This window comes from Sinocyclocheilus anshuiensis, unplaced genomic scaffold (assembly GCF_001515605.1).
Source record: "Sinocyclocheilus anshuiensis isolate Anshui unplaced genomic scaffold, SAMN03320099.WGS_v1.1 scaffold3874, whole genome shotgun sequence".
NCBI lineage: Eukaryota > Metazoa > Chordata > Actinopteri > Cypriniformes > Cyprinidae > Sinocyclocheilus > Sinocyclocheilus anshuiensis.
In genome coordinates, this window is record NW_015554070.1 from 112,226 (window position 1) to 126,004 (window position 13,779).

Below are 13,779 nucleotides of genomic sequence, written 5' to 3' on the forward strand. Positions count from 1 at the left end.
CACACACACACACACACACACACACACACACACACACACACTTTAAGAGATGCAGTTCATTTCTGCGACACTCTTTATCCTGTGTAACCTCTGTCTGCGTCTGTCATTCATCTGTCTGCATGGCCGGTCACTGCCGTCCTGCTTTCTTAATCCTCGCCTCAGATTGCCTCCTCACATCTCTGTCTGGCACCGCCGATGGGCTTTTTATGAGCCACTCATTTCTGCATCCATCAGGTAGCAGATCCACTTCATACTCTACAGAGAAGCAGGGCTAAAGCTCACGGCTGCTGACTTTGACCGCAGCGCTGATCTCTCTCGGCTCTCAGGCTTAAGAAAAGCTTCAGTTATTATCTCTCAGTACTGAGGCAGAATATCAAAACGTGACCTCGGAAAAAATCTTAAGAAAGCCATATCTAATTGAAGAATACACTGGGAAATATCCTATTTGTAATCAGTGGCGATGTTCCGAATGGAATGCTGCATTTTGGTATTCCACTATATGTTGGTACTATATTTTAAACATAGTAAATAATATATATTTTATAATATTTTAAAATGATTGCAAGTGAGTGGGGACAGTTTTTTGAAGGTGGAAACATTTTGGCAGTCTGATATAATAATAAGTCCCCCAAAAAACTAATTCATTTTTTGTCACACTGGAAAAAAAAATGCTTACAAAATATATAGAAAAAAATACTTTTAAAAATGATGGAAAAAGGCTTATGTTGAACTTTATTCTTGGAGTGCTGTGCATTGAATGAAAAGTGTTTCTATTTTTATTATTTTTTTAGTTACTGCATATACTCCACTTCACCTGCTATAAATCCATGCAAGCGTCAAAATAGGAAGAAAAAGGTGTTTTTTTCAACATTTTCAACTTTTCGCCTGAATGCAAATGGCAAATCTTGCTATTCAGTAAGTCCAGCTGCAGTCGAAATCAAGGTTTTTAACCTTTAAAAAAAAAAATAATTAGGCAGTATACAGTGTTCAGTAACATTATGTTGAATGCATTGCATTGTGGGATGCAGTATTGCACACACACTGTATGCTCTGTACTGCACATTTAGACAAAATGATGTAGGTCATCCGAGTCTTCATGCATACATTGCATGCATTATTCAATATACATACACTATACTGCAGAAACACTGAGAGAAATATGCAATTCAGAACATCTTCCCAGTCTTGTTTGCCAATAAAAATAATTAAACGTCCACAGAATGCAGATATTCAGAGCCAGTTTCTTTAATATGAGTGTATCTCAAATGAAGTACAGCATCTGTGTGAATATCTGCCGTTACACAGCTCTGAGTGAAGTTATTGTTATTCTCATTCATGTAAGTGTTCTCAGAGGAGCTGAGGGTTGGGCTCTGCTTGTGAAATGCAGCTGTTTCTTATAAATCTGTGATTGCAGTCTAATGGTTAAGATTAGTAACAAAAATGCTGGATATTTGAATCCGGGAAATTGCTAAACTAAGGCACCTCTCAATTTATTGTACTTTTTTGTAAGTCTACACAGTTGCACAACCAGTAACCTCACAACAGTAGCGTGCTGATTTGATGTCAGTGAACTAGAAACAACATGCATGCATTTTAATGCAACAAACCACAGGCCGACACATTATGTGGATTTGACTCGATACATGACAGCTGTATTACTCACAAACAGTAGCTTATGTTGGGTTCAAACAGGAGAGAGTCTTGTCTTCATCTATTTGATAAACACTGTAAAACATTATTATAAGTAAAGTACGCCAGCTCACTATCACTGCTCACAGTATCTTCATTTAACAAACAAACAATTCTATCATTGTTATCTGACAAGAAAATATTTAGAGGGAGAAGAAGAAAAACGTTTACGTTCACTGAGATGTACAGTGGGTACGGAAAGTATTCAGACCCCCTTCAATTTTTCACTCTTTGTTATATTGCAGCCATTTGCTAAAATCGGTCTGAATACTTTCCGTACCCACTGTATAATAATAATACATTTTATTTATAATGCGCTTTTCTGTAAAGGGTAACTAAATCACAAAGATAAGAAGAGGCCTTTTCATGTACAGCTTTATAAGTTAAAATAAGCGTTTTTAAACTCAATATATCATTGGACTGGAAGCCAGTGCAAATTACAAAGGACACCACTGATGTGCTGACGTGAGGCTGTGTGATTAAAAACCATGCGCTGCTGAATTCTGAATGTACTGTAACCGTTTAATAGATTTCGCCGGTAGACCGATGTAAAGTGAATTGCAGAAATCAATTCTTGAAGTGATAAATGCGTGGATGAGCATTTCTGCATCAGGTGTAGAAAGAAAAGGCCTAATCCTAGCAATATTTCTGAGATGATGAAACGCCGATTTTGTAACACTCTTAATGTGAGCCTCCAGTGTCAAGTGAACATCAAATCTCACACCAGGTTACAAGCTTGTAAAGATGGCAGAGCTGTTGTCCAGTGTCAAATTAAAGTTCCTACATTTATGGATGGCTGCTGGTGTGCCAGTAAGAAGAACCTCACTCTTAGAGCTATTCAACTTTAAAAAGCTGTGATGCATCCATAATTTTATGTCCTGCAAACATTCTGAAAGGACTGTGGAACTGACTGTAACATCAGACTTTGAGCTGATGTAAATCTGGGTAAAGAAATGATACCCAAGACCGTGTTTCCTAATGATCTGCCCCAGAGGAAGCATATAAATACTAAAAAGTATAGGACCCAAAACAGACCCCTGAGGAACACCATATCGGACCTGGCTAATATCAGATTTGCTGTTTCCCAGAACAACAAACTGGGATCTATTTGTAAGGTAGGATCTGAACCATTCAAGCACAGTGCCAGAAATACCAAACCAATTCTTTAGTCTATCAAGCAATATAGAGTGACACACTGTGTCAAATGCTGCACTCAGGTCTAACAAAACCAAAACGGATGCGACACCTGAGTCAGCTGAGACAAGGAGGTCATTCATGACTCGAACCAAGGCGGTCTCAGTACTATGTTCTGATCTAAACCCAGATTGGAAAGGTTCTAATAGCTTGTTCAGTGACAAAAGAGAATGTAGTTGTGCCACAACAACACGTCCGAGGACCTTAGCTAAGAAAGGAAGATTCTAGTTCAATTAAAACTGGGACAACAAAAATCAATTGTATTCTATTTAGCTCAGTTTTGGGTCAAACTCTGCAAGTGACAACACACTGTCAAAAGTTAACTGTTAAAAATCAAGTCTGTCATCCAGGGTAGAAGCTTAACCTGTCCATACAAATTATATCAAAGTGAAACTGAGCCCTGTGCTCCTCAATCGTTGTTTCTCACTGTACAAACACTTGTGTAAATAAACAGCTAAATGAAGTCAGGAGGTCTTGAAGAATAAACACGGCGCTTCCGTTCTGTGGCTGGAGAAAACAGGACGCATGTGAAATGACTTCACATCTGAAATCATTCTCAGACTGCTGATGAAAGCAGCGCTTTCACTCTCCATTGTCTAATATTCCTGCAGAATTATACCATACAACAGTGGAATAATTCATGGGGACGACAGCATGCTGAGGTTACGACTTCAGAATTTTAAGCAGTTATAGATGAATTTAAAAATAAATGTTAGGGTTTGAAAAGTGGAGGCAGAACAAGAGGTGTTCAAACCTGCAAAGATGATCATTATCTGTATAGATACAGTGGCATGTTCACAGTCCAGTTAAATACAGTTAGCGATTGTCTCCGTCTTATCGCAACACAGAAGTCAGCTCATTTCTGTGAATGTGCTATTTGTGCTACAAATCAGTGTGTTTAGAATTACGACAATATATTAAAATAATATGATAAGAAATAACAGTTTGCAACATCAAGCAGCATAATGGACTGTTTTGTGCAGCTAAAATAGCTGGAAGCGAATGACACTGGAGGGATCGCACACGTTAAAAATACAGTGGATATAGGGCACAACAATTACTGATGGGAGAAACAAAACTTTTCAAAACTTTGAATCAAGTGAACCAATTGCTTTGAAAAAAGCAATTGATTGAAAATAATTTTTTCGAAATGCCCGAAACATTACACGCTGGTGATGCCTGCTGGACCAAATAGTGTAAACGCAATGAAAACTCAGCTCAAACATGCATAAAAACACTTTTACCAACAATCATGCAATCAACAATTCATCATCAAATTTAATACCATTAAATCTGAAGTGTCTGTATAATGCGTTATTAATTTACAGGGCGTGTTTTATTTGTTTAATGGAGGGCTTTGATAATCAGGCTCCTTTTTTAATACTATCTTTTTATTATACAAATGTGTCATTTAAATGTCTACAAATGTACTCAATTTATCCGAGATTAGCTATATAGACACTGGTTCGTGCGTTCAGAGATCATCGCCCTCTAGCGGTGAAACACTGAAATGTCGAATCGTTTCGAAGCCTCGTTTAATGAAGTCACGTGACTTTGGCAGTTCGATACGCGCTCAGAATCACCGGCTCGAAACAAATGATTTGCAAAGGGTTCGAAAGCATCATCACTCACTATCCACAGTCCGGACTAAAATCGGTCCTGAGTTCACATGTTTCGGTCATTTGCGAGAGTGTTAACCACATACTGCACCCGAACTCACTGTGGATTGATCTGCTGTGTGTGTGAACGAAATGAATGAATGAAATGTGACACTATATTTCTTGCTTAAAATGAACCCAAAATAGGTTGGAAATTAACATCTATTAATATGTTCAATAAATGAACGTTTAATTAATAATTAAATAATAAACATTTTTAAATCGCTTATTGATAAATGTTCACCTTTTGATTATTGCTGATGCCTCTAGCAATTATGTGCCTGGTTTTTAATTTACAACCTATTTTGGGTTAATTTTAAGCCAGCCGTATAGTACTTTTTAAACAAACGTTGAGTTAAATAAAACTACCCAGAAGGTTCCTAGATAGTCTGTTAAAGATCTGGAAAGCATCTGACAGACGTCTGTAAGATGTCAGTTTTACATTCATTCTAAATCATAAGCATCTTGAAGACATCTTCTAAACGTCTATTTGTCATCTGATAGGAAACATCCTATAGATGTATTGCAGATGAGCAAACACTCTAAAGAATACGTCTTGCAGATGTAATGCAGACGTCAAATAGAGTCTCTGTGATGTATGTGTGCTAAACATTTAACCCAACCGCTGGGTCTGTCCATAATTCACCCAGTGCTGGGCTGTTTTTAACCCAGCATTTTTTAGAGTGTATGGTTATCAGTTCCAAACAGAACTCGGTTACACTGAGCTTAACGTGTTTCATTCTGAGGACGAACAGACGAACTATCAGCTCTTAACAAGACAGTGGGCTCTAAATAAATGCCATCTTGCTTTGTGCAGCACAATGCTACTATTGATCTAGAAAAATGCTGTAGAAATAGGATTAAAAATGGTCATATTGACTGATAGATGAGAATTTGTCTTCCAGTATAGCTGATGACTGGATAACAGGGCAGATAACAGGCCATTTTTCAGTTTTCTTCTCTGAACGGTAATTGACCCTATTACTTTCAATACTATATCAAACTCATAGTCAGCATTCAGTCTGTGGCCGAAAGCAGCAGCACAATGCTTATAAGAAAATAAATAATTGCCTTGACCCTCCTGGACGACCCATTCATCTCATACGAAGGTAAAGCTTTGTTCCTTGCGTCTCGCTCTCTCTCCTCGCCCCTCCTCTCTCATTCTCCACCCATCTCCTCAGCACTTCACGCAGGGCAGCTTTAAATGGTGCGACAGGAGATGGAGGAGGAGTGACTGGCACAGCGAGCTGATTTTCATGCCTCGGCAGGCCTGACGGAGTCTGCATGGCATTGTCAGGCCTCTTCCTTCCTTCAAACACAGTAAAAATGCACAGCGGCAAACAGAAGCATGCAGAAGCACGCTTGCTGACTGCCGTATTAATCCATTGAGACACACACACACACACACACTCACACTCACACTCACACAAACACACACACACACACACACACACACTCACTCACACACACACACACACACACACACACTCTCACTCACTCACTCACTCACACACACACACCTTTACAAAGAAATCCAATGACACAGGTGGCTCATTGTAGTCGGCTGGCACAAATGTTGATTACGTTTGACTAATGTAATTCACGAGAACATTTCATCACATTTCTAAGTACACAGTGCTAAATAAATAGAATGCATGAATCAACAATCTGTCATAACAGAAACAGCAATGCCAAGAGCCAGACGTCCGGATGAAACCAAACCAAAATGGCTTTTGAGATAGTTTTGCTCAGTTAAGATTCTTGAACAGAATAGAGAACTGTTCAAAAGTCATTGGAAAGCCCCTAGTTTTGCGGCGGCCAAGCAACAGCAGCTTGCATTCATATAGATCTGAACACATCCCATCCAATCAGAGTCCAATATCAGATCTTTGTTTCAGAAGATCTCAGAAACCCAGCCTGCGATGTAAGTTCCCGGGCCGTTTGCCAAGCATGTCCGGCATCAGTAACCATTCTGCTTTTGTTCACCTCACAAAGAGTGGCTAGGAGAAGTCTGGGAGGAAAAGAAAATGCAGCTTTATTTATTCCTCCCTCATTCCTCTTCCTGTCTTGTTCTTTCCTGTGAGAGGTACAAAGAGTCGCGGCGCTCGGGGAAAAGAACGGGGCACTGTGTGCAATGTGACTCCGGCGCCACTGGCTGATATCTATGGGCTTGAACTAGATGGGTGTGAAGAAACTAAAGAAAGACAGGACAGTAGATAGAACAAAAGACAGAGGAATGGAGCGAGAAAGTAGAATAAGAGGAACCTCTGTGGAATTAGACTGAAGGATAGTCATTTAAAGCAGTTCACCAAATCAGTGCATTAAACCTCATTCAACATACAGTAAACAACTTCAATTATCTGAATGATATTGCAATTTTATGACCAATAAAAAGTTTTTAAACTAAATGATCAAGCTACAACAATAAAAAAGCTAAGTTTTTATTTTTAGTCTACAACAATAAAAAATATAATCATCATTGCTATAATTTGTCATTTTATTAATACTATATATATTTCTGTTATTTGTTTATATATATATATATATATATATATTAATATAAGTTGTTTTGTGGCCTAAATGGGCGCAGCAGTGTTTCGTTTTACACAGCCAAGCAAATGTTTGGAGTAATTATGATTTATTTTAAAAAATTTTCTGACACTGAAGACTGTAGTAATGCTGCTGAAATCACAGCTTTGCATCACAGAAATAAATTACATTTTACATTATATTCACATAGGAAACCGCTATTTTAAATTGCAATAATATTTCACAATTTTACTGTTTTTACTGTAATTTTGACCAAATAAATGCAGCCTTGGTGAGCAGAAAAAAATCTCAATTATTCCAAACCTTTGACCAGTATTGTTACGTCTAATTGTTAAACTACACATTTTCAAAAAACAGAATAATTAAACAACAGGTGAGAAATAATACATGACTACAATTCTTCTGCAACCCACCGTTTTTGGTAGACCTGATAATAAAGAGCCATTAATGTACTTTTAATTTAGGCCTCTGTATTTGTTTTAGCTTTAAATACTACATCTCATTAAAGTGAAATACATTACAGTATTTATCGACTATTTAAAACATGGCTATAAGAGTCCCTTCATAATTCATGGGCTGATATTCTTTTGAGTCACACATCAGTAACAGCAGAATACATATCAATTCACAAACACATCTCGGATGCTTTAAGCAAACAGGTAGAGAATTAATGATGTGGAAATATCTAGTGCATCCTGACTATTCACAGAAAACACAACAGTCCTCACCTAAACGCCAGTGCTTGTTATATTTGTGACTGTTAAAACATGAAACGGTCAGTTAGTGGTTGCTCATTCAGTAAAATCACATTAGACGAAAACGTTAAAAGCTACACACGAGTATAACACTGACCAGAGTACAGTACGATGATTTCAAATACTCTACATCTTTAAAGCATCAGTCTAAGGGAAGGTCAGACCCGCTTGTCCCCGTTCTGGACGTACTCCGGCAGGCTGTTCAGCGCCGTCTCCTCGCTCTTGGACTGCAGGGGGTGATCTCCCTTCCTTGAGGACTTTTTGGTGGCTCTGGACAGCCTGCGTCTGAACGTGTCTCCAGCCAGAAAGTACAGGATAGGATCCACGCAGCTGTTGAGACTGGCCAGGCCGCGGGTCACCTGGTAGCTGGCGTACACGCGGTCGTTGAAGGCACACATATCCGCGCTCTGGAAGTACAGTCTGGCTCGCATGTTCAGGTTCTTCATGACGTGGAAGGGCAGGTAGGAGACGGCGAACACCGTGAGCACGATGATGACCAGGTATATCGACTTCTTCCTCAGCGGCGCGTTGTCCATGTCGTTGCAGATGAGGGCTTTGACGATGCCGCCGTAGCAGCTGAGGATGATGATGAACGGGATGCAGAAGCCGAACACCGTCATGCACATGCTGTAAATGAAGTATCCAGGCAGCTCGTCTTCGGTCGTGGTGTCGTAGCACGTCGTTAACCCCTTCTTAGGGCCAGTTCGTGAGTAGTAAAGGATGGGAGAGATGCCGACCACGACTATGAACCAAACGAACGCGACGGTGCGAACGGCGTTCTTCTTTTTCAGCCTCCCGAGCGATTTGAGCGGATGCACGACGCCGGAGTATCTGTGCACGCTGATGCACGTGAGGAACAGGATGCTTCCGTAGAGATTCACGTGGAAGATGAACCTCTGCAGTCTGCATAAGACGTCTCCGAAAATCCAGTCTGTTTTGTTGAAGTAGTAGAAGATGAGGAATGGAAGCGAGAGCACGTAACAAAAATCCGCCAGCGCCAGGTTGAACATGTAGACGGAGATGCTGCTCCAGGGCCTCATGTGGCACACGAACATCCATATGGCCAAGCTGTTCCCGATAAAGCCTGCGATGAACACGATGATGTAGACGATGGGGAGATAGTAAAACTGAAAGCCGGTCTTGGTTAACGAGCATCTCGCCGTGTGGTTGGAAAACTCGCTCATGTTGTTCACGAGCGACGTCAGGTTACTGAACTCCGCCGTCATGATGTCAACGATCAGCAGGTCTGCGATCTACGAGAAAACGATTAACCTACATTATTAACCCAAATATGCTCCAGAGAGAAGCTTTATTTCCACTCAGATTGCAGCCAAAATTGATCAATTGCTATTTCTGCTATCCATTAGAACATCAAGATAATAAGGGTTTCTTACACCAAAGTTGAAAGTTTAAACAAAAAGTTTGAATCAAATAAAATTTAATGCATTATGCATTTGGGTGAAGACATTTTCTAAATATATACAAATAGTAAATGTTAATAGACTATTAGATTGAATTCAGTATTTTAAATTGAATTGGAAACAGATACAGATAAAACACTGTAACTGGAAAAAAAAAGCAAAACAGTTTAGGATGTTTAAAAATGTAATGGCAAATAAAGAAACATAATAAATATATATTTGCAAGCAATGATTATAGGGACTCATATGAGCAAAGGGCCAAGAACCGTCTGCGATTAATGTCCCCTGATCAAGGCTACAGTGATGATGGATCAGGGTTTGAACCTGCAACCTATATATATATATATATGAAAGATCAGGCGCCACACCACCCACAGTTTTGGCATATTACCAAAGAGACATTCAAGCTGAGTGTCAATGCATGAATGGTTTTGAGATTCTTATCATCAAATGGATATATTTAATTTTAACATGCATGATCTGAAGACTTTATTTAAGATTCCACGATTTGTAGAAAGCGTATTACTCACATCATTTCTAACCAATTGTTTGTTTGTTGTTTTAAATATAATAGTTAGATCATGTGTGTCTCGCGTCCTGTGCCATATCTTCATTCTGGAAGATGTTAAGTCACAAAGCATGTATGCGTGATATGGCACTTGATTTAGCAGCATCTGATACAGTACTAGCCGTAAAATCACCGGAGAGCAGACGCAGAGCAGGGAAAGTTTATAACAACACTCTGCGCCTAATTCACTTCAGCTACGGACAGGAACATGACAACAATGTAATAACAAGTCATTTGTCCCCCGAGCAGCCATTTCAACGCAAACAAACAAATAAACAAACAATTGCATAATCACCAATTCCTTGGAGCGAAAGAGCAAAAGTCGGTCTCACTCACCAGCCAGACGCTCGTGTAGCCCGCATTCCTCGAGCGCATTTACCGGAACCGACAGCAGCATGGATGTGAGAGCCTGCTTTCCCGCCACAGGAATGTCTGCTTCGCTACAGTTCTCGGATAAGAGCGACTCTCTCTCTCACCGACACCGGCACTCACTGCGCCGCGAGCCAAACCGACTCCGCACGAGCCGATGACCGAATCGCTCTGAACGAACCGACTCTTCTGTAATGATTCATATGAACCGAGGAGTGAAACTATAAAGAGGTCGAGTCGTAATCCACCTTGACACACTTCCAGAAGCAAACAGAAAGCACAGTTAGTGTCTCAATACGAGTGACAACATCAAATGGAATAGAATTTCACTAAACAATGCATTGGGGTTAATTCAGGATAACTGGGACATTTGGGTCATTTCAGTGGAAAAGCGTCCCTAAATTCACCCCATGAATAAACGTAAGCAATGACACATTAATAAATATTAATAAGCTATTTAAGTAAACATTTTTGCATAATAAAACAAATACGAATAGGAATCCATAGAAATAACTGAAGCCATAGAATTAATAAATATGCCATACATTAACCCTTTATTCTGAAGCTCGTGTGAATGCACATTATTGCTGCCCCTAAATCGTTTGTACATTTAAAATTAAATCACACCCCTTTTTTTTTTTGTTGTAAAACTGAATAATTGAAACGAACCGTCCGAGCGATTCGACTCGCTGTAATGACTCGGTCTGGAGCCTCGGCGCAGCGGCTGTGTTTGTCGGAGGGACGCAGGGCGGATAATGATCATGAGCCCGCGAGCAAACGCTGGAATCGCTTCTTGTTTCAGTTCTTCATGTGCTCTGCGTATAGCTACTGCACAGCCGATCTCAGACTCACACACTCACATTATGCTTCACTTAGAAAACCACATGTCGAGCACAGGCTGCATGTCCGGGCCACCGAAACAGGTTTTACAACCTGATGAGTTCGTGCAAGAAACAGATCCACACACACACACACACACACACACACACACACACAGCATTTTTTAGAGTGTACAGACTAACAGGAACCCGCGAAAATAACAGGGTCTGTTTTGTAATTTAAAATTATTTACCTTTTTTTTTAATATCAAAGAAGTTTTGTTAGATTTAGCTCACTTTTGAGTAACACACTTCATTTAGAGAAAGCAAAATGTTTTGCACTATAGCAGACCTTTCCTTTAGTAGGAAATATCATACTGTTATTATCATGATCGTATTTATAATTTTTCGAATGTGAAAGTTTTGCACAATATCTGACAGTGACATATTTCCTCTTTATTTCATGTGTCCTTCCTTCATCTGATCTCTTTTGATGTCACTTTTTGTTCCATGCTCTTTGAAAGTCACAGAAATATACAAACTAATAATCAGAGCTCGTCTTGAGCAGCAGATGTTTTCATGTAACCGCAGAGGCATTTATCAGCTTTGTGGAAGCGCCACTGTATACTTGCCATGAATTACAGGAACATCAGATTGTTTTCCTTTTCTGCATGTGTTTAGTCTGTAGTCAAGGCTAAAGAGAATGGAAGAGAACTGTGAGAATAACAGACTAAGGTTTCAATATAAGTGAGCAGAATCTGAGGGAACATTGTTACAGTGTCTATTTCCACACACACTGCATGCACAATCAAACACAGGCAACAGAAACGAAAGCGAGAAGTGCCAGGATGAAGAATTATGGAGTAAACCTTCCTCTTTTCTTTTGAGACAGACTTGGCTGAATGTCTCTGATGAAAGACCCTTGACTCAAATCTAGCAGCCACACACACACACACACACACACACACACACACACACACATATATATATATATATATATATATATATACATATATGAAATAATTAAAGGGAAAAAGACACAAGATCACAAAATTAATTTAAGATTGACTTTTAATAAAAAATTAATTACATTTGTTTTAGGAATTCTTTATTTATTTTCTCATTGTTCCATTATTATTCCATTTTTTATTTCTGCAGGTTTGCTCCTCCATTGCAGCTAACAGTATTTTCTCTTCTCGATGGTTACAGCTCATGCAAACACCCTGCTGTGCAACTAAATTGGTACACTGAAGTACGCTGTGAATGTGTGTGTGTGTGTGTGTGAGAGAGTGTGTGTTTCTCATGCACACATGTACACATATAAATCCCAGATCCCAGCTGTGTAGAGATGAGATCTGGCAGACAGAGAGAGAGTTAGTGAAAAAGGCAAAGAAACAAGCTGCACCTGTTTCCCTGTGTTTGACAGCATGAGAAAAACCCTCTCACTGGTGCTTACACAAGCCAAAGGCTATTAGCTCACTGTAGGACTGCTTCAATTGAATGTTTACTGAGTTATTTCTTGCTATTTTGGTGGAAGTAAACACTTTTTTTTTCTTGCACATACACACCCACAAATTTTAAATCAGTACTTACTGATGATATCTGTGTTAGATGCATCACAATTCTGTCAGAGAATTCATTCTGAAAACATGCAAACATTTGATTACATTTGCATTTAGAGTAGCCTAGACTTTTTACCCAAATCACACTAATTTCAGCCCCACTGAAGCATAATAATAAATGCAGGGAAAATTCAACGGTTTTCAGTTTTTTAACTGTACAATTCAGTGGTCTGCGTAATCTGGGAACCTGTAAAGCACAAGCCTGAACTGTGGAAATTTTATTTTTGTCCTTTAGATGTAGATATATGCATGTCCATCCATTTTTCATGAGTTTTGACTGAATCACTTGAGATAATTACTAAGGAAGCCTATTACAGGAACCTTTACTGAACACAGAACGGGAGTCTATTAGCTGTGGTCCGTCAGTCTGATTCAGATGCGTTCTCAGAGCAAGAACAGCCGGAAATTTGTGCTTCTGTCATCAGCATCCTCTTGTTTTTCATATGTTATGTAGTATTATTGTGTTAACTGTGTCTAATACGGTAATGCCATTGAAAGATCACATATATATCAATCGTTTCATGCGGTATGAGCACAGCTCATCCATCTCTGGCTTCTGCACCCTCTCTTCCCTCCTCTTGTGAGGCTTCAGATATTTGTCAGAACTGACATTATTGATCCTAATGTCTTCTTACTCTGTTCACTGTACAGGAAAGTCCATCTTTCTGCTCACCTGGCCTCCTCTTCTGTCAGCGACCGACCGCAGGATATGGAAGCAGAACGATCTGTTGACATTTATACAGAAAAGTCTTTAAATGTATTGCACATTTTCATGTTTTCAATAAATGCCGTGAGATATTCTGTACAGATACAGTTTATAATAGCTCAGTTTGAGCAATGGCGCTATTAGCCCACTACATTTACAAAGCAATACTGGCACTTAATGTGTATTGTTTGTCACACATGATTATGTAAGGAATGAAGTAGAACCAGCCTGCCGTTACTGCAAAGTAAACCCTGGCAGGCTGATACGAGATCCTTATCACCCATCTGGGTTTGTTTTTTATTTTATGCATTATCCCGCATATTACATACAAGGCTACTTACCAAGTAAATAAAAAAATGGTCATGCACCGTTACAGGGAACATAATATAAGCTGTGCAGGATGTTGTTTGCATTGAACGACAGTCAAAT

At 39.4% G+C, this 13,779-nt stretch overlaps 1 protein-coding gene across 2 annotated transcripts; it reads right to left on the minus strand.

Annotated features, from left to right (window-relative positions):
* Positions 1–7,347: 7,347 nt before the first annotated feature.
* Positions 7,348–11,044, minus strand: p2ry1 (purinergic receptor P2Y1). Of its 2 annotated transcripts, none has more exons than XM_016460655.1 (3): positions 10,874–11,044; positions 10,172–10,461; positions 7,348–9,099 (listed from the first exon to the last, which is right to left on the minus strand). In XM_016460655.1, exons 2-3 carry the CDS (start codon positions 10,208–10,210, stop codon positions 8,005–8,007), a joined length of 1,134 nt encoding a protein of 377 aa, XP_016316141.1. In that variant the 5' UTR covers positions 10,211–10,461; positions 10,874–11,044; the 3' UTR covers positions 7,348–8,004. The 2 variants fall into 2 exon arrangements, with proteins under 2 accessions (XP_016316141.1, XP_016316142.1); XM_016460656.1 differs by lacking the exon at positions 10,874–11,044 and adding an exon at positions 10,750–10,768.
* Between the last annotated feature and the right edge of the window lie 2,735 nt (positions 11,045–13,779).

What these genes read in the sequence shown, in the direction of transcription:
- p2ry1 (XM_016460655.1), bottom strand. Translation starts at nt 10,210, where the DNA reads ATGCGCTCGAGGAATGCGGGCTACACGAGCGTCTGGCTG. An exon ending in GCTACACGAGCGTCTGGCTG is followed by an intron (nt 9,100 to 10,171) that starts GTGAGTGAGACC and finishes GTTTTCTCGTAG; the next exon opens with ATCGCAGACCTGCTGATCGT.